Raw genomic sequence first — 22,416 nt, forward strand, 5'->3', positions numbered from 1 at the left:
ATAGGGATAAAACAATCCCTATTAACCGTTCCATGAAGATATCAAAAAATTTGTTTGATTCCACTCCAATGTCTTCTGGTGGGAGAGGAACTATACCTTACTAGTAAATTCACCGCGAATGATATGTCAGGTCGCGTATTATTAGCAAGATACATTAGCGCTCCAATGGCACTAAGATATGGTACTTCAGGACCAAGGATATCTTCATTTTCTTCTTTAGGGCGGAATTGATCCTTTTTCACATCCAAAGATCTTACGATCATTGGGGTACTCAAGGGATGTGACTTATCCATATAAAATCTTTTTAAGATCTTTTCTGTGTATGTTGTTTGATGAATAAAGATCCCGTCTTTTATATGCTCGATCTGCAGGCCGAGACAAAATTTAGTTTTTCCAAGATCTTTCATCTCAAACTCTTCTTTTAGAGTTTTTATAATTGTTGGAATCTCTTCAGGAGTCCCAATGATATTTAAATTATCAACGTACACAGCAATTATAACGAATCCAGATGCAGATTTCTTTATAAAAACACATGGACAGATATCATCATTCTTGAATCCGTTTTTGGCCAGATACTCAGTAAGACGATTATACCACATTCGTCCAGATTGCTTTAGACCATATAAAGATCTTTGCAATTTGACTGAGTATAACCCTTGCGAATATTCATTGGATGGTTTAGATATCTTTAGTCCTTCAGGGACTTTCATATAGATATCTCGATCTAATGAGCCGTATAAGTAGGCTGTTACCACATCCATTAAATTCATATGCAGTTTATGATATGTAGATAAACTGACCAAATAACGCAATGTTATCGCATCCACTACAGGGGAATACGTTTCTTCATAATCTATACCGGGCCTTTGTGAAAAATCTTGTGCCACAAGTCGGGCTTTATGGCGCACAACTTCATTTTTCTCATTTCGTTTTCTCACAAATACCCACTTATATCCAACAGGTTTTACATCTTCAGGTGTACGGACTACAGGTCCAAAGACTTTACGTTTTGCAAGTGAGTCTAATTCAGCCTTCATGGCTTCTTTCCATTTTGGCCAATCATTCCTTTGTCGACATTCTTCAACTGATCTTGGCTCAAGATCCTTACTTTCATGCATGATATTCAATGCCACATTATATGCAAATATTTCATTGACAATTGTCTTATTTGGGTCCCATTTCACTCCTGTAAAGACATAATTTATCGAGATCTCGTCATTTTCACAATTTTCAGGTACCTGAACGTCTTCTGGCGTTATATCAGAATTTTGGACAACTGCAGGTGTCTCTACTATATCTTTTTCAACAGGAATATTATTTACCTCTTTTTCTTTCGAGGATTTTTGTCTTTGGAACCGACAGGCCTGCCACGCTTCTGGCGTGAATTTGCTTCAGTGGCTACTTGTCCTACTGAGACATCAATTCGAATTGGGACATTTTTCGCTAGTATATAAGATTTAGTTATCCTCTTTGTATCAGAAAATGCATCAGACAATTCATTTGCTATTCTTTGCAAATGTATAATCTTTTGACTTCCAATTCACATTGCCCTGATCGAGGATCTAAATGCATCAACGATGATGCATTCCAGTTAAGTTTCTTTTCAGGAAGCTTATTCTCTCCCCCTAATGTTGGAAATTTTGATTCATCAAAATGACAATCCGCAAACCGGGCTTTAAATACATCTCCAGTTTGTATCTCAAGATACCTCACTATAGAGGGAGAATCATATCCAACATATATCCCCAATTTTCTTTGGGGTCCCATTTTGGTGCGATTAGGTGGTGCAATGGGAATATATATCGCACACCCAAATATTCTTAAATGGGAAACATTTGGCTGCTGGCCAAAAGCTAATTGCATAGGAGAGAATTGATGGTAACTCGTTGGCCTCAAACGAATAAGTGCTGCGGTATGTAAAACAGCATGTCCCCAAACCGAGGTTGGGAGATTTGTTCTCATAAGTAAGGGTCTAGCAATTAATTGGAGGCGTTTAATAAGTGATTCTGCTAACCCATTTTGTGTGTGAACATAAGCTACTGGATGTTCAACACTTATTCCATTAGCCATATAATAAGCATCAAAAGCTTGAGAAGTAAATTCACCAGCATTATCAAGACGAATTGCTTTGATTGGATTTTCTGGAAATTGTGCTTTTAATCGAATAATTTGAGCCAGTAATCTCACAAATGCCAGGTTGCGAGAAGATAATAAGCACACATGTGACCATCTCGAAGATGCGTCTATTAGGACCATAAAATATCTAAAAGATCCACATGGTGGATGAATATGTCCACATATATCATCTTGAATCTTTTCTAGGAATTCAGGCGACTCAAATCCAATCTTTACTGGTGATGGTCTTAAAATTAACTTTCCCTGAGAACATGCAGCACAACAAAATTCACTAGTTTTAAGAATCTTCTGGTTCTTTAGTGAATGTCCATGAGAGTTTTCAATAATTCTCCTCATCATGGTTGTTCCCGGATGACCCAATCGGTCGTGCCAAGTTATGAACTCATTTGAGCTAGTAAACTTCTGGTTTACAATGGCATGTGATTCAATTGCACTAATCTTGGTATAATACAACCCAGATGAAAGTGAGGGTAATTTTTCTAATATAACTTTCTTATTTGAATCATGAGTTGTGATACATAAATACTCATGATTTCCCTCATTCATCGTCTCAACATGATATCCATTTCGGCGAATATCTTTGAAACTCAACAAGTTCCTCAGAGACTTGGTAGATAATAGTGCATTATTTATTATAAATTTTGTTCCTCCAGGAAACAAAATTATAGCTCTTCCGGAGCCTTCTATCACATTACCTGAGCCAATAATAGTATTAAAATATTCCTCTTTTGGCACAAGATGGGTAAAATATATATCACTTTTGAGAATAGTGTGCGAACTTGCACTATCCGCAAGGCATACGTCTTCATTACATATCCTTGCTATTCTCTTCAAAAACAAATAATAATAAAATGAGTAGTATGCACAGTTAAATTAAATACTTGATCAGAATTATTTTTCTAAAAAACACTGTACATAAAATAATGTCATATACTAAAATTTTATTTTAAAATTTGACACATTTAATAATTTCAAAATTCATAAACATTAATATTTCATTATTTATGTACATCATATTTGAAACTTAAATACATAGAAAATAAAACTTAACAATAAGTTCTTTACATTATTTATTTACATAGATACTTCACAATCCCACATATTAAACTATTCCATCATTAATCAAATGACCAATATTTCCTTCAGGATCCTCAAAGAAATCAGATACATCATAATGAGTGGTGGAGTTCTCAGCATCATTTGAAACAAAATTTGTTTCCTTTCCTTTGTCATCTTTTTTCAAAGATGCCTGGTAAAGATCGACTAGGTGCCTTGGGGTACGACAGGTACGTGACCAATGGCCCTTTCCACCACAACAGAAACACTTATCCTCTGTTGATTTATTCTGCCCGATATTTTTTTCTTTATCCCACTTCTGGTGAGATTCTCTCTTTTGAACATAATTCTTTTTCCTTCCATAATTTTTCTTATTATTAAAAGCTTGCCATTTACCTCTTCTGGGGTAATGATTTGCCGCATTTACTTCAGGAAATGGGGCGGCGCCAGTTGGGCGCGCTTCATGATTTTTCAATAACAACTCATTGTTGCGTTCAGCAACAAGAAGGCAAGAAATTAACTCAGAATATTTTTTAAACCCTTTCTCTCGATACTGCTGCTGCAGGAGCACATTCGAGGCATGGAAGGTTGAAAAAGTTTTCTCCAACATATCATGATCAGTTATTTTTTCCCCACATAATTTCATTCGTGAGGTGATTCGAAACATTGCAGAATTATATTCATTTATAGATTTAAAATCTTGTAGACGCAAATGCGTCCATTCATATCGGGCTTGAGGAAGTATCACCGTTTTCTGATGATTATACCTTTCTTCAAGGTCTTTCCAAAGATCTGCAGGATCTTTTAATGTGAGATATTCATTTTTCAACCCTTCGTCAAGATGACGACGAAGGAAAATCATGGCTTTGGCCTTATCCTTCTGGGATGCATTATTTTCAGCCTTAATGGTATCTCCAAGATCCATTGAATCAAGATGGATTTCAGCATCTAATATCCATGATAAATAATTGTTTCCAGATATATCAAGAGCATTGAATTCAAGATGAGAGAGCTTCGACATAATGAAAATATTACCTAAGTCTTCCTAAAGATTTGATCAGAGTCTCGTGCTGATAACGTGTTGTAAAATAAAAGATATATTAAATAAAGATGTATAAATAGAAGACTCTAGTATTAAAATAATTAGCTCAATAATAATTTATATATATATATATATATATAATAATAATAATATTAAATGTTGTAATGTATATATATATATACAAAGATAGAAAGGAGTATAAAAAGTATATAGAGAGAGAATTGCATAAATATATATATAAAGATAGAAAAGAGTATAAAAAGTAAAGAGAGAGATAATAGCATTTGCTTTTATTATAACTATGTGTATAAAGGGAAAGAGAGTAATGTTTTTGTTGTTATTGTTGTATTACGTACTGAGGTTTGGCCTCTATATATACAAGTAAGGAGGCCACCTTATTCCACTATAATTAAATACAAGTGCTTTGGTAATAATGAACTTCAGTATAGAAAATGTGAGTCACCCATGGTCATTCATTGTTGTTCTTATCGTAACAAGACTTTTTTTTTTGTTTCTCTTTTTGTTTTTACTGTCCAGCCTGTTCTCATGATGTTATCATTGAAGAATTTAATGTAAATGAATTTTATGGTAAATTATTGAAGCTAATATAAGGCAGAATTTTGCAATTAGTATTATTCAAACTTAGTCAATTGTTATTCTATTAAGCTCAAACTCTTGTATGGAGGTAAAAAATTAAACTTTTTTGTATCTTTGGTTTCAGTCATAATGACCAGTAGGAGTTTTGACAGAGTGCCATGTAATATAATATTAGAAGAAAGTATGGGAAGTCAATAAATTTACTTAATTTAGTATACAATATGTACAATAGGAATAAAATTAAAATTAATATTTAATAATAAATAGATAATTAATTTTTAATAATTATTAATTTAAAATTTAAAATAAATAAGAATTTACAACAGTTACGTTAATTCCAAAAACGACCTTTCTCTCTCCCATTCGATGTGAATGCCTTCTCGCCCAGTCTCTTCTTTTTTTATCAGTGCCGCGTCATTACAAACACCAGACCTCAATCATCGCTCCCAGCACCCTCACCATTAGCGCCGTCCGCGCTTCCAAGCCCCACAGCCGCCGGCAAGCCTCCCATTTCTTAATCTCTTCTTTGCGCTCCCTTCCTGCGTCTGAGTCCTTACCCTATTTCTCACCAAGCCCATGACCTCCGCCAAGCACAAGAGTCTTCGTGCCAGCCCCTGCTTCAGCAACGCGTAGCCACCACGAAAGCCCTCTCTCCTCTTTTCTGAACCACCATCGCCGTAGCCTCACACTCCTTCTCGCCTTAGGACCCGTATCGTCGCAATCTCCACCTCCTACGACGAGATGACCTACTTTCACGCCCGATTCGGCTCCCACATGCGTCGCACTCTTCGCTGGTATGCCTTTGGCGTCGGCGGCATGGTTGGCGCTGGCGTCTTCGTCACCCACCGAACGCGCTGCTCACCTCTACGCTGGTTCTGCCGTTGTCCTCTCCTACGCAGTTGCAGGCCTCTGCACTCTTCTCTCTCCTATCCTGCGCTTGACTATCCTACTCTTTAGTCTCTCTTTATTTTATGCAGATGTTCATTACACTAGGTCGGCTGGTTATTTTTATGTCTAATGCGGATGGTTATTTACGTAAGTATAATTAAAATAACCTGAATGTTCAATGTAGTAGCGCATAATTGTTTTAATGAGCATTTGGATGATTAGTTTATTGAATTTGGTTGAAATATACAGACTTAACATTTTCAGGGGTGATCAGTGTTATATGTAACCGGATGATTATTTTAATTGGGGAGTCACAACGCTGTTGGGGCTGCTGAGGGGGTTAGGCACTGCTAGGGTTTGAAAATGGATAGGAAATGTTAAAATTTAAAATTGGGGGTAAAAGTTTTTTATTACTAAAGGTAAAGGGGTGCTTCTTTTTTTTTTTTTCATCCACTATAAACCAATAAATCAGCTCATTCTACATATTGTCAAGATTTTTCATTATCTTTCAGTACTATTTTTCAATCTTACCATACGCACACGTAGATAACATTTTATTAATACATGAGACTAAGAATAAAAAGCAAAGTTGTCAATTATAAACTACGAATAAAAAATATCATTTTAGAACTATTTTGAATTTAGATGACAAATAACTCAATTGTAAAACAAACTATAGATGAAAAGTATACATTAAAAGGTAAAAATTTTCATATGTTTATTTCATAAACTATCTCTATATTAAAATCATAAATCAAACAATAAAACCATAGTAATAAATCATGAGCATTAATTATATGAGAGCTGTTTACATAAAAATGTCTAAAACGTTTTTTTTTTTAATTTTAATAATTAAAATTTAATACATATAATTTATTAAATAGTATAATTTTTGTTAAAATTAGATCAAACAAATTGATTTAACAAAAAATTAATGAACTAAATCTTGAACCGATCTAAACTAATATTTTTTATAAAAAATTACTACAATATCTTTATTATAGAAAATGACTAAAATATTTTTATAATAATAATAATAATAATAATAATTATATATATATATATATATATATATATATATATATATATATATATATATATATATATATTGAGAATCCTAAATTCTAACCATTTTCATTTCTCTGTCTTATTATAGGGTTGAGATTTAGGTAGTGTTTGTTTTGAGGTATTAGGACAGAGACTGGAAGACTGGGACTCAATATCCTGTTTGTTGGCCGAGAGACTGGTACTAAAATTTTAGTCTCTATCTCCAAATTTTCAGTATTTCAGTACTTCCAAAAAGTGGGGACATAAAGAACTGAACTTTTTAGAGACAGAGACTGAAACTTTAATAATATTTTATACCTAGAATATTCTTATTTTGATTAATTAATTCTAACTTTACCCTTTGTACAAATTAAATTAGAACTTCATTCTTATTTCAATTTCTATCACCTACTTTACACCAAACACAATATTAAAATTTATTTCAGTCTCTGTTTTTGTCTTAGTCTCTCAATCTCTATCTTTCTTTCAAATGTTGCCACCTTAGGGTTATATATATATACTAGGAATATTTTAGTTGTTTTCTATAAGGGTTAAGTACTTTTTTTGTCCTTAACATCTTGGGTCAAAATTAAAATTGCCCTCAACCTTTTTTTCTTATTAAAATCACGTTATAAAATCATCCTTTTGTCTATAAACAATATTTTTTAGACAATTTCTCCCTTAAGCAAAAGTTGAAAAACCCTCTTTACCCTTACCACTAACCTTTGCATCATCATCACCATTGCTACACATCTCTTTCTTCCTTTCCTTATGACCACCACCACTACCACCATAACCATCACACCTTTCTCTTTATTACCAGTTCATCATCCTAAATCACTACCACCCATCCACTACCCCAACCCTTTTCTTTCCACCTAAAACCTTTTTTTTGTGCAACAATTTAGCATCAGCAACAACCATAAAATAAATTTAATAGAAATTTCAAATTAAACAACAATTCAGCAATCATCAACTGCAATTTCAAATTCAAAATCAGCAACAAAAATTAAAAAAATAAAAAGAAATAAATGATATTTATGTTCTTCAAAAAATTAAAAAACGTAAAAAAAAAAGAAAAAGCGAAACCCTTGCCAACGATAGTAGAGACAAAGCAGTTGTACATCAATGATGGGGAGCAACGAAACCCTTGCCCAACGACGACGGAGCGGTTGAAAATCTAGCGATGGCGGCGCAGTAGAACATAGCGTGAGGGAGAGGTACCAGAGTCCAGTCCCCGCGACGGCGGAGAGAAAGCCCACGGATGCATAGAGAAGATAAGAGGAGTAGCAGAGGGTTGGCCTAGCAGCGACAGAGCGGCTGAACCCCGACGACGACGATGATGAGAAACACCAGCGACGGCGGCGTGACAAACCCCAGCAGAGAGAGAGATGAAGAACGACAAGCCCATTGTGACAAGTCCTATAGCCACAACGCGACGGCGGCGGCCACCCTCTTCCATGTCGTCACTTCTCTCTTCTTCCTTTCCTTTTCTTTCTTTTCCTTCTTTTCCTTCTTTTGTTCCTTTTCTTCATTTTGATTTTTCTATTTTAGGTGGGAAAGGGTGGGGGTACTGGGTGGGTATGTACTGACGAGTGGGGTGGATAGTGATAATAGGAAAGGGTTTTTACGTCATTTCAAAAATTATTATGGACAAAAGGATATTTTAGAATGTTTTGTAACGTTGATGATGATATTAATAAGAAAAAAAAAACGTCGGAGACGATTTTGATCCAAAACGTTAAGGACAAAAAAAATATTTAACCATTTTCTATAATAAGGTTATTGTAGTCACTTTTTATAAAAAAGAATATTGATTTAAACCGGTTTAAGATTTAATTCATCAATTTTTTGGTCAAATTGGTTTGTCCAATCTAATTATGACAGAAATAACACAGTTTAATTAATTACATATGTAAATTTTAGTTGTTAAAAAACATCTTAAAAAAAACGTTTTAAATGTCTTTATTTAAGTGACTCTCTTAAACAATAATATCTCTTTTCATATTTCAACATATTTAACTAGATACAAATTTTAAAAGGATATACGAACACATAACAAAACACAAAACACATATACTTAGTGTCTTGCCAGAAAATTAAGACACATATATTAAAGGAAAAATTATTTTAAAGGACCGTTATGATGCTTTAATTATTAAAAAGAATTTTTAATACTAAAATTATTAAAAAAGACAAAATCTTTTTATAATATTTAAAAAGATGAACCAAATCTTTTTATAAGAAGATAAATATATCTTTAATTATTTTTTTATTTATTTTTTATAATCTTTAATTTATCAACATAAAGATTATTAAAATTCAAATATAAAAAATGCAGAATTAAATTCAATAGATTCTATCGGAAATTTTGGTCATATCTACCAATATCTCACTTATATCTTCATGACCTTAATTTTTAATTTTTTTAATTAAAAATTTAATTTTAATATACTGTCAATGTAAAATAGTTTTTTACATGTATTTAATTATATAATATTATATTAGTAAAAATAACTAATTTTTATATTAATTACATATGTAAATAATAAAAAAACATATAATTATACAACTATATCAATACAGAAATTATTTTTAATATAAAAAGAGAGATAGTGTATTAGTTAAATATTGACATTTGAAATATATTACAATATTATGGAAATTATTCAACACGTCCCCACGTGTTGATTTCCTACAAAAAAAATTTACACATCTATAATTACACCAAATACTCTCATTTTTAATAAAAACACCAATATTTTTTCCATATTAATATATCAAAATTGAACTCTTTTATTAAATGTAAAATTGGTTTTCAATAACAAAGTAAAAAGAATTGCCGCAGTTGCAAGCCTTGACAAAATTCCGTGCACCTGCAAGCTCTTGATTCTGTCCCAAACTCTGCAATAAAATAAAGCTAACAAGAACTCCAATACAGAATACTTCATCTTTCAGAAAGCGAAACCTTTCTGTTTATAATTATCCCCTTTTTCATTTTCAATGTTTATCCAACAACACTGAAACCACTCCTCCCTTTTCCTCTTTCTCATGAACCTTAATCCACACTCCGATTCCAACATTCGTAGTTTACATGTGTCTAACAAAACCACCTACCCTCTTCTCGCTCTTTCTTCAAACGAGTTAGTTTTTAGTTCATAATCCCCCTTTTCCCCTTTCTCCGTGATCGGTGCTCGGTTTCTTTGAAAAATTCATCACAATTTCAACTTTTCAAGCCACGCCATTTGCCAAAGTTGAGATTTTTCGGGGGGCATTTGAAGGTGGATCTCTTTGGATTTTGGTTACTGCTACTTGTTCGGGTCAGTATTCCTGATTCAATGCCTTTGTTTTGCATCTAATATCTTTTCAAGAGTGTTGGATCATAGTGAGGTTATGATGGGCAAGATTGTTATTTGCATCTTTGGTTTTGTGAGGGTAATGGCTCGGTGTCACTGTGCTTTAATCCTAATTCTTTTTAGAACTATTGAAATTGTTTCACAAATTTTGTAACTGAAAACTGTTGAACAGAAAGTTTGATGCCCTTCCTGTTGAACTAATGTGTTCAGTTTGCTCCAATTGCAACACCAACATATCAAGAAGATAAGATTGGACGTGTCATGAGAGTTTGTTGGCCGCTGTTAAGTTGTTAGTATGAAGAGTAAAGACACTAGAAAAATAAAAAAATATATATATATTTTTTTTAGAAGTTACAATTTATATTTTTCTTTAAAAGTCTTTTTTACTTAAGAAAAAGATGTTTTTAATATAATAAATGAATAAAAAGTATTTTTATATTGTTGTACTTAAATATAATTGTTAAATAAAAAATATTTTTACTTGAGATATCTAAACATGAAATTATTTTTACTTTTCTAAAAGATCTTCTAAGAAAAGATCACTTAAAATTTTTTTTTTTTGTAGAAGCTCACCCAAACAAGTCCCGAGTCTTGAGTGATTAGGATTCAGGAATTAGATGATTTGGCTTTGAGGATTCATCTTGATGTGAGTTATTTTATTGGCAACATTTTTAGTTTCAGTGGATCCTAGAACTTTTAGGAAAGCTGGGTTATTGAAGTATCTTGTTTGTTTCTTTCAACCTGATAAAGCAGTAGGAAGGAAAAAAGATGGCTGTAGCTAGCAAAACAAGAAATATGCTTGAAGGTTTGGTAAAAGAGGGATCATTTAAATGGCTTCTAGGGAAGAAGAGCTACTTTGATGAAGAGCTTGAGGAGTTGGAAAATTCACCTTCTGCTGGGAAGAATTACATACCAGAGCTCTCTCCAGTCGCAAACCTAGTTGTTCGTAGATGTTCAAAGTAAGTGCATTTCTCAGAATTTGATCTAGTTTGTTTAGGATATATTGCTTCATACTGTCTTTTCACCTACTTTGGTTTAGTTTGTAGATTTGCTATCCTCGGAACCTTCACATTTGTTTGTTTGACATAGTGGCTAATATTTTTTATTGGAAATTCAACTCTAATGAAAACCAAATAATGCAGAATACTTAAGGTTTCTTCAAGTGAGCTTCAAGAGAGCTTTAATCAAGAGGCTTCTGATTCTATAAAACATCCATCACGATATGCGAGGAACTTATTGGAATATTGCTGTTTCAAGGCACTTTCCTTTTCAACACAAATGACTGGCCATCTGTTTGATAAAACATTCCGACGCTTGACATTTGACATGATGATAGCTTGGGAGGCCCCGGCTACAGCCAGCCAACCGTTAACCAATGTATGTTTTTTTCGAGTATGAGTGAAATTTTTCTTGGAGTCACGAGTCATGTTCTAATGGATTGATAACATGTTCAGAGTTACTTGGAAACAATTTTGATATTATATAGAGACTTGTCTTACATAATGTCTTTAAGTTGCTTTGATTGGCTGGCAAGCTATAGTGCTATACAATGAAGTGTGGTATAAGATATGGACAACCAAAATATCCTTAAAAGAACATGTTTCTTTCCATGCCATTTATTTCTATTCATTTCTATGGTTGAACATCTATTTCCTCTGCTATTTTCTGAAGTTCTGAACTTTAGATTTCAGTGACTTCCATTGTTGTTATGGTCATATCAAATATACTTAACTTATTAAGTGGATCTAATTCTCTACGCCCTTGTATTATACCTATAATATAGGTTTGTCTGTGCTCATTAATACTCTGGTCCTTCTTAATATTGACGGACCTCAAATTTTCTAGAAGGTCGAGGAGGAAATGTCTGTTGGTTTAGAAGCTTTCTGTCGAATAGCTCCTGCAATTCCTATCATTGCCAACGTCATCATTAGTGAAAATCTTTTTGTGGTGCTGAGTTCATCAACTGGTGGTCGCCTTCAGTTTCCCATTTATGACAAGTACCTTGGCGGCCTAGAAAGGTATCAATCTTAATCTTTGAGTATGCCATTGCTTCCCCCTTCCTTTGATATTGCTATCCTCTAAATTGAGAAGACAATAAAACTGTAACATAGTTGGCTTTCAAGGATATGGTAGGTACTACTCTGGTTTGCTTTGATTCTTGTGATCTTGTTATAATTTTGACCATTACTTGGGAAGAGAAAGAGAGATAGAGAAGGAACGATGTCAAATGTAATTCACTGAGTGCTTTGGATGGTTATAACTTATAACTGCACACTGATGTTGCACCTCTACTTATACATTATGTCTGTGACCATGAAATGGGCAATATGCTGTCTACTTTGGTCATTACTAGCACCTACTTAATCTAGGACAACATTACTAATAACTAAGAAGCTTTATTAATGAGCTGTATTTTAGGAGAACATCCATGTAAGTTGTTACTTTATTTCATATTTCATGAGAAAATTTTCATATTGAGGGGGAAAAAACAGTGCCAAAAGCATAGGCAGCATCACATCCACTAGAAGTCTTAATTATACTTAATTTCCTGTGGCAGATTTTAGAAAGTAGTTTTAGAGGATTTTATTGAACCCACCCTTGGACTTGATATTTATGGTGGTTATTTAGAAGTAATAGAGTTTTATCCAAAAAGTAGAAGAATTTTCTCACATAAAGCAATTCCAAACTTAGTTGCATTTACTAATATTCCTTAACAACAGCAAAAATGGGACGGCATCATTCTACAACTTAAGTTATATTAAAAATAATTAAACAATAACTCAAAACAGTAAAGCTTGTTTACTTAATATGTAAAAATAAAATAAAAGGTAAAGCTTGTCATTAGAGTAGGCCTTCCCCTGTATTTGTGCATGGACCCTTACCAATTGAATGCTGAAGTATCATGTTGTGTGTATATTTGATTGTTATTCTGCCAAATAGGCTTGTGGGCCAAAATCTCTGTCTATTTCTTCTAATCTCATCCTAGTTAACAAAATTGTTACCGTATCAATACTACATGAGGATGCAAAGTTTCACTATGGCTTTGTATTTTATAGCACTTGTGCTTTGTGTCTTATAGTTGATAACTTAAATGGACAGATCTTCTTTCCATTTACATATGTATAATTTAAGGGGGTTTCTGATGCCATATTTGTTGTACGGACTTTTTTTCGTATTATTTGGTTTTTGTTATTTACAGAGCAATAAGAAAAATGAAGAGCAATTCAGAGTCATCTCTCCTTTCTGCTATAAGATCCTCTAGAGGTGAGAAGATTCTCGAGATTGATGGAACTGTCACCACACAGCCAGTGCTTGAGCACGTGGGAGTATCCGCCTGGCCTGGTGAGTGCATGAAAAACCCGATTTATATACTGAACGATGAAGTAAATAAAATGTATGGACACTAGTGATCTCTTTTTTGTGGCTTGTATGCAGGAAGATTAATTCTCACAGATCATGCACTCTATTTTGAAGCACTTCGTGTTGTTTCATTTGACAAACCAAAAGTATATGACTTATCGGATGATCTGAAACAAGTTGTTAAACCTGAGTTGACTGGACCATGGGGTACTCGGCTTTTCGACAAAGCAGTCTTCTATAGCTCAGCATCCTTGTGAGTACTTGCGGAAATTATTTTTATTGATAATGGATATCTGGTGAAGCTTAAGAGAACTTCCTATCAACTGCCATAAATATTTCTCTTGTAGATCGGAACCAGTTGTACTAGAATTTCCAGAGCTTAAAGGTCATGCTCGTCGTGATTATTGGCTTGCTATCATCCGAGAGATTCTTAATGTTCACAAATTCATTAGCAACTATAGGATCAAAGGGACTGCACGAGATGAAGCACTTTGGAAGGCTGTTCTAGGAGTTTTGCGTCTACAAGCAATCCAAGATATCGGTTCTGTGACCCCTATACAGCATGATGCTCTTCTCTTGTTCAACTTTTGTGATCAGCTTCCAGGTGGTGACTTGATATTAGAAACCCTAGCAAATACGTCAAACCTAAAGGAGTCAGATCGCCAGAATGGTTTCAAGGCTGTAAGTGGAATGTATTCCGTCTCAGCCTTGGACATGGTTTCTAACTTGGGGTTTGTGTTTGGATCAAGCCCAAACAGCTCAAATGAAAACACGATATCTGTTGGTGAAATATCAGTTGGAGCATTGACTCCATTGGAAATAGCAGTTAAAGAGTCTAAGAACAACTATAAGAAGGTTGTATCTGCACAAGCTACAGTCGATGGTGTTAAAGTTGATGGTATTGACACTAATTTGGCTGTCATGAAGGTACTAGTTTATCTTCCTCTTCAACCATTTTAGTCAAGGTCCATAAAAGTCTTGCATTGTTAGAGTGCCTTTGAATGAGATTTTGGAAAAAGAAAAAGGAGACAGAAAGGGGGCCCTCTTCAAATTTGTGTAAGTTATTTAAAAATCATCAAATTCTCAAAAGAATAAAAATCTGAAAAAATGTTTTCAGTTTATATATATGAAATTTGGTAAGAGTAACTAAAAAAAAAGGAGTTTAACTATTTCATTTTTATAAAAAGTTTCAGGTTATATAATCACTTTGTTTAGAATGTGAAACAAACAAACTTTAGTGTTACATTGTAAAACAATCATCCATCTTAATCTTGTCAGGAGCATGTGCTAGCACCTGATTGTTATATAATATGCATGTTTGCAATGCACTATCTTGCTATCTTCTTTTCATTAGTAATGTACTAATGTGAGAATAAATTAATTGAAGTTGCCTAAAACATGCAATTTTCCTTGGAGAGATAATTTGGTTCTAACTTCTATGGCCTTTGCAGCTCCTACATATTTTTCATTCACAATATTCTAAGCTAACTTCCTTGAAATTCCCTATTTTGACTTGGATACTTATCGTGCACCACTTCTTTCAGGAATTACTTTTTCCTCTTAATGAACTTGGGAAGTCTCTTCTATCTTTGGCATATTGGGATGATCCATTGAAGTCTACTGGGTTTTGTTTGTTCTTCAGTTACATGATCTTCAGGTATAACTTCATAGGCTGATCAATATTCTATTCACATGTTATTTGTTGTGAGGCAGATAAAAGAAAGTCGAAGTCGAAATATCTTTTATTGGGAGACTAACAAAGTACAACACTTCATAACTAGAAATATTTAGCGTGGAAAAAGCATATGTATACTATAGAATGTTTAGTTCTTTTAAATTTTTCTTGTGTGTATTCTAATGATACATTTGTCGTATTTTCATTGCAGGGGTTGGCTTGGGTATGCAGTGGCATTAGTGCTTCTGTTACTCTCAGCATTCATGTTAATCACCCGATATTTTAGTGATGGTAGGCCTGCCGAAGTCAAAGTAATAGCCCCGCCACCAATGAATACCATGGAGCAGCTTTTGGCTGTTCAGAATGCTGTCACTCAAGTCGAACAGCTTGTACAAGATGGCAATATAATTCTGCTCAAGTTCCGCGGCTTGTTGCTTTCAATTTTTCCTCAGGTTAGATGCTGATTCATATATAAAGAAGCCCGGACGAATGTATGCCTCTTGGTGTTTGTGAGTTTTGATTGTGTAATGGAAGGGTCAGAAGGGGATGGTCTTGAAGCTCGTAAACTGAAATCTCTTTTACTCTTCAAACCCTTCTCTTCCATCTTTTTCCCTCCAAAACTCCAACTACCAAACACATCCCTAGGCCCCATTTGGTAAATTGTCTTAGGACGCTATATTATTGAGAGACCTTGAGACAGTAGAGATAGGTAAAATGTGTTTTCTAGGCCAATGTCTGTGTCCAACGCTGCATTTAGTTTTAAGAACAGAACAAAACAGGATACTGAGAACAAGACACAAATGATAGAAACACAAAATTTAGTGTTTTTGTATTTTATTTGGTGATAGACTAAATATAAGAAGTAGCATATTAAGAGAAGTCTAATTTACTCTCATTTTCTTCCATGTATAAAATTTTTGAGAAAATAAATGTAATTATAAAAATTTGATAGTAATAATGAAATGAAAAATGAAAAACTAAGTTATATCTCTTATTAGTGTCTCCGTGTTTTTCCTATCAAGGACACAAAATACACTAGTTTAGTATCTCAGGACATGATATCTCTGTCCATGTCTTATCTGCCAAACATGATTTCGTGTCTTTGTGTTCCTGTTTCAGTGTCTCATGTTGGTAAACATACGCAGTCCAAATGCAAGCCTTAGAGAATTACTTGAGATGTTTGTTCTTATATCAATTGTCAACTACTTATGTCGCACATTATAAGACTTGGTCCTTTCTATGTGATGAACAGGCCACAGAGAAGTTGGCATTTTCTCTTCTATCAGCAGCATTGATTCTTGCTCTCTTACCCTGTAAATACTTAGTTCTGCTAGTTTTCTTGGAGATATCTACAAGGTATTCACCTCTAAGGAAAGCTAGCACAGAGAGATGGATGAGGAGGTTAAGGGAATGGTGGTTTAGCATACCGGCAGCACCTGTTACACTTGAGAGAGATAAAGAGGAAAAGAAAAAGAAGTGATGTTGGTGAATCTGTTGTGAAATTATGTACATATTTATGTTGAATAATGTTTTTTTTCTCATATACAGAGGTTTTAGGTGTAAAATTCAAGGATGGAGTCAATGGAATTAGAAAAGCACATGAATCAATAAGCTACTGCTAACGACGTTATTTTGACAAATTCTAATCATAAAAGATGTAAATCAATTCTATATCCACCAAAGATATGATTAGTTTGACAAAATTATTTAAAATGAGTAAATTGTTAAGTAATTTGTTTAATGTTTAGGATTAAATCTTTCATTACAAAATTTGACTTGATTTTATGGACGTGTTCGTCCAAAATTGTTCTCATTTTTAGCTAAACAGAACTTTTAAATTACTTGAAAGATGTAAAGAACTCTAGGTTCTTGATAACTGATTTTTCTGCAAACAAATATAAACATTTATAATTGGATGGCTTTAGTTTTGAACTTTTGATGCATGGAAAGTGGATAACATTTAGTATTGTCCTTCTTTTAATCATATTTATATATTTAGATAATTATTCAAGTAATGAGTTGGAGAACTAATACTTCTGTTGTCGTGTAAAATATTTTAACATTTACAAAACTTAAATCATAATTATATGTGCACTTACTAGAACATAGAAACAGAATTTCACATAATATTATATGATTTAAATTGAAGTCGAGTTTCAGAACTTGGATTTAAAATCCAATCCATGTAGTTTATAAGAAACAAATTGGTTTCATTGAATTGAATTTCAACAGAAATTGTCCAACACTTTGGCCGGATTTTTTTTATTAAAATTATTTAAATATTTAATTTTACTGAAATATATAATGTGTAGTAGATTTATGTTTTTACACTCACATTATACCTCTTAAGTACACGGTGTCAAAAACGGTTAAACATAGAGTTCGAGTATTGTGTACCGGAAATATGTAACAATTAGAAAAAAATTTCAGTTGCACCGAGGATATGGTACAACTATACAGGCTCAGGATTCGGTGGTTCCAAAATTTTTAGACTACTTAATGGTCCCATTAGAAAATATGTTTTTAGAGTTTTTTTTAACAATTGTTACATAGTCTTTGAACTAATTTTAATTACAAATTAATCCCATATATTTTATTTAATTATAAAAACTGTTTTTTATTTTATAAATTATTATTTTATCAATTATCTATTATATTTATTAATAATCAAATACAAAAACAACAACTAATTATATCCTCTATTGATCCTAATGCTTTTGGCCATTCCAATCGATTAAAATATTAAATTTGATCTCGTGACCTTCGTCCACGGCTTCCAAATCATGTTTCCTTGAAATTCAATCGATTGGTTTATCAAAACAATCGATTGAATTGTAACTCAATGGATTGAATTACAGTGTATCACAAAACAATCGATTGAACCAATGGATCGTTTATACTTTCCAATCGAATGAATGTCCAAAAACAATCGATTGTTTTTGTTACTCAATCGATTGAATTCACGAAAACAACATGAATTTGCCAAATACAATCGATTGGAAAGTGATGACATTGAAGTTTTAGCCAAATTCAATCGATTGGGAAGGTGATGAAGTTAAATTTTTTGCCAACTTCAATCGATTGGTAATGCTACCCAACTAAAAGTAAATAATATTTAAACTTTTTTGTTTAACAAAATTAAAATACAGCACAAAAATAAGAATAAATTTATATAGGAATACATTCATTATGTTATAATTTTAATAATTAATGTAAATTTTAAAAATTTGAATAAATTTATATTTATTTTGATTACATTCAAAAGTGAATTATATGTATTCTTATAATCAAGAAATATACTTAACTTCTTTTATAATAAGTAAGTTTTTCAATAATTTAATTTATTAAAAAAATCTCATCTTTTTATTTATCCTACAAAATAAAAATTCATATTAATAGTTTTAAATAAGACAATTAAAATAAATATAAAAATAAAGCTTGAATAAAAAAATACAAAGTTTTCAATCTAAAAATATAAAATAGTTAAAAAATAAAAAATTATTTAAATATGATTTTTCAAGACACTCTATAACTTAGATGAATAAATATTATTTTTAAAATGAATCATGATATATTGATGCAAAACTTATTGTGTGTAAATTTTTTTAAAAATTAATAAACCTCTCTCGTTGATAACAATATTGGAACTTAAATTTGAACGCTAATTGATATTATATATTGTATAGGTACTTAGAGTATATTAAAAAAATTCGTTAATAATTTGAAGAGAAAATTTATTAGTGTAAATTTTTTTTTTTAAATTAATCCTTATTGAACTATTCTAATTTTATTCATTCAAAACATATCTTAATAAAAATATTAGTAACAATAATTTACATCCAATAAGAATATCTTAACGAGCAGTTACATCATTCTGTCATGGGTTAATGCAAAATTTACAGAACGTGAGTACGTGATTGAGTATGTTATTTTAGATTATAAACATAGAGGTAAAATAGGAAAAAAATATTCGACACCAAACCCTCTGTATTCCTAATATAAATTGTTATAGATAAGTATAGTTTCTTAAAATTTTGGAGTGTCCAGGCCACTACTTGTCCCCTATAGGTCCATCCCTAATTACTAACTAATTAATTAATAATAAAAAATAATAACATCTATTTACTTTTTAGTATTTCTCAATTTTTGTGAATTAATAAAAAAAAAATATTTTTTCCTTACACAATCAATTTCACGAATAAAGTATCGAAACGAATAATTGCAAAATTAGAGATCCTATTCACTGACCTCGATTTTGTAATCAAAATGATGGTTTATTTTTTGAACACTACAATGAAAAACTTGATTGGACCTCTGTAATCAACGGTGATTAACGATGAAGAAATAGTGGATATTAAATAGACGGATAAAAAATTTAAAAAAAATTGGATATTGAGTAGATGGATGTTCCAAAGAAAAATAATTAAATTTTTTATAATCAAAGAAAATGATGCACGATTTCAATGGTGGGATTGAATAATTAGTGATGGATTATTCACCAATTTATAATGTTAATATTAAGGAAAAGATAAGATTAGTTTATCTACATCAAAATAAAACAGCAAAAATTGAAGATAGAATTTTAAAGATAAGATAGATGAATAATAAGATAATTTCTAAAAAGATAACAAGATTAAAATAGGCGCAGGACACATTTTAATCGATTGGGTAGCATTACCAATCGATTGAAGTTGGCAAAAAATTCAACTTCATCACCTTCGAATCGATTGGATTACATTACCAATCGATTGAATTTGGCTAAAACTTCAATGCCATCACTTTCCAATCAATTGTATTTAGCAAATTCATGTTGTTTTCGTGAATTCAATCGATTGAGTAACAAAAACAATCGATTGTTTTTGGGCATTCATTCGATTGGAAAGTATAAACAATCGATTGGTTTAAGTGAAAACCATTCTACCTTACAACTTTCAATCGATTGTTTTGTGATACACTGTAATTCAATCGATTGAGTTACAATTCAATCGATTATTTTGATAAACCAATCGATTGAATTTCAAGGAAACACGATTTGAAAGCCATGGACGAACGTCACGATATCAAATTTAATATTTTAATCGATTGGAATGGCCAAAAGCCTTATTAGGATCAATAGAGGATATAATTGATTGTTGTTTTTGTATTTGATTATTAATAAATATAATAGATAATTGATAAAATAATAATTTATAAAATAAAAAACAGTTTTTATAATTAAATAAAATATATGGAGTTAATTTGTAATTAAAATTAGTTCAAGGACTATGTAACAATTGTTAAAAAAACTCTAAAAACATGTTTTCTAATGGGACCATTAAGTGATCCAAAGGTTTTGGGACCACCGAATCCTGAGCCAATTATACATATCCAAAATGTTGAGTAATGAGATATGTGTACAAATTATCTAGGTATCTCTACATCCTAAATAACTATATAAAAAAAATACTCTATATAAAGAGCTTGAAGGCTCCAAAGCTAATCACAATACAACCATACCATATTTGCGATTCTCTTTCATAAATATGGCTAGTAATCAATTCTTCTTTGTGGTAGTTTATTCATATGGGATCATAAGAAACGGTGAGGAGGGAGTGATATTTGAGTATAATTCACCTGTGATGTGTTGTTCACTTGTCGTCTTAATTTTCTAGATGCGCTGAAGAATGTTATCTTGAGCAATATGGGGGCAATAGATTCTAAGAAAGTTGGGAGAGTTGCCTATAAATTCTTATCAGTGCTGCCGAATAGAGAATTTCTTAACATGACATTTTAGGTCAAAGCTGATGAGCAAGAGTAATGTTTGACGTATATCCTAGGATAATACCACAATATGTGTTGGACGAAGTCTATGCATAGTCCTATGGTGGTGGAGTCTGTTGTTGTATGATAGGAGCCATAGATGGCCCGGGTCCATAGGGTCTTGTCGACAAAGTGTATGTGGAGACCCAAGATGTAGATTGCTAACCTCCCTGATAAATCAACTGGTCTCTCTACTACGATACCGATTCGCCAGGTCATCCATGACATCCCTAGGTGCACACATAAGGTCATACAACTCGTTGAATGATACCTTCTGGGGTGTGTTTAGGTCAAAGTCACTATAATCCCACTGCGAGATCTCCTTATGCTGTTGTGCTGCCAAGGAGGATGGATCGTGTTGCTGTGACCCTAAGGAAAACCCTGGCACGAACTCCTTTGAAATGTCCACCTCATGCCCAGCAAAGAAGCTAGGCGATGGTATGTCCTGCTATATCATCACTGAAGGATTCTCAGGGACACCCTCCTGATGTGCATACTCGATTTTCTCATTTAACAACTAATCATCCGCAGGTGCATGCTTCCCTCACTAATCTTGGACTTTTCAAGCTGGTCTCCAGATATCATCTCTAACCTGCTTCCTTGCCCATTGTCTGCAATCTGGAGCATCCCATGGAAGGGATAAAACATTCCTCTGATCGAGACAGCCAAGAGAATGTTCACAGGTAGGACCACAACTCCGGATAAGCTCACACGTCCTTCATTGATAGAAACATAACACGACATGCTCTCTGCCATCATGTAAAGTACTTCTGCGTGGGTCAAGGATCAAGGACACTGTCGATGATTACCATGTGCTGCTATTGGCCACAGGCCCTCTATAAGTCATACCAGTCATGGTGTACCTCGAGCCACCACACATCATTGCCTCAAGTTGTCTTGAACAAAAACTTGTCCATATTGACCGAGTTCTCTGAATTGTGCTGCTGACCCCAAATTGTCTTTTGACTCTGTCCATGTAATGAAATTCGACAAAGTGAAAGCACTCCAAAGGCACCATGACTCTCCATGTACAAATCTTCCCAACACTCCTAATCCAGTTAGAAGCCGTGTGATGTAGCTAGAGATCGTCGTAAGGTGTCCACCAGAACTGGTAAAAAAAGGTAACCATGTAATTTGCCATGGAAGAACAATATATAACACATAAGAAACCTAAACTGATCGTACCTCATCAAGTCTAAGAGCATCCAGCCTATGTCGCAAACGTAGTATCCTATCCTGAATTCCTGATAGTGGTCTCTACACTGCTGTTCTAGTCCTGCCAACCTATTCATGGAGGATAAATTACTTTCAATAATTAATATTGCAAATAGTAACAAACAACAATTCATAACAAGCATTAATTACCTCGCTGCAGGCAGTACATCGTAGCCAGCTAGACAGAATGAAGAGAACCTGTGGTAAATCCACGACAACACAAGTACTATGCACCATGCAATGTT

At 33.0% G+C, this 22,416-nt stretch overlaps 1 protein-coding gene across 6 annotated transcripts; it reads left to right on the forward strand.

Moving 5' to 3' along the window:
* Window positions 1–9,723: 9,723 nt before the first annotated feature.
* On the forward strand, window positions 9,724–16,787 carry LOC130950914 (uncharacterized). 6 transcript variants are annotated; one of them, XM_057879513.1, is made up of 11 exons: window positions 9,724–10,086; window positions 10,688–10,768; window positions 10,873–11,081; window positions 11,265–11,499; window positions 11,968–12,140; window positions 13,322–13,464; window positions 13,558–13,735; window positions 13,830–14,409; window positions 15,027–15,139; window positions 15,369–15,609; window positions 16,410–16,787. In XM_057879513.1, exons 3-11 carry the CDS (start codon window positions 10,891–10,893, stop codon window positions 16,635–16,637), a joined length of 2,082 nt encoding a protein of 693 aa, XP_057735496.1. In that variant the 5' UTR covers window positions 9,724–10,086; window positions 10,688–10,768; window positions 10,873–10,890; the 3' UTR covers window positions 16,638–16,787. The 6 variants fall into 6 exon arrangements, with proteins under 6 accessions (XP_057735496.1, XP_057735494.1, XP_057735499.1 ...); XM_057879511.1 differs by having other exon boundaries at window positions 10,876–11,081; XM_057879516.1 differs by having other exon boundaries at window positions 10,876–11,081; window positions 11,971–12,140.
* The last annotated feature ends 5,629 nt before the right edge of the window (window positions 16,788–22,416 follow it).

The sequence above is a fragment of the Arachis stenosperma genome, chromosome 9, assembly GCF_014773155.1.
Source record: "Arachis stenosperma cultivar V10309 chromosome 9, arast.V10309.gnm1.PFL2, whole genome shotgun sequence".
NCBI lineage: Eukaryota > Viridiplantae > Streptophyta > Magnoliopsida > Fabales > Fabaceae > Arachis > Arachis stenosperma.

Coding starts and splice junctions, on each gene's coding strand:
- LOC130950914 (XM_057879513.1), top strand. CDS start 10,891: ATGGCTGTAGCTAGCAAAACAAGAAATATGCTTGAAGGTTTGGTAAAA. Junction 11,082..11,264: donor GTTGTTCGTAGATGTTCAAA/GTAAGTGCATTT, acceptor CAAATAATGCAG/AATACTTAAGGTTTCTTCAA. Junction 12,141..13,321: donor TACCTTGGCGGCCTAGAAAG/GTATCAATCTTA, acceptor TGTTATTTACAG/AGCAATAAGAAAAATGAAGA.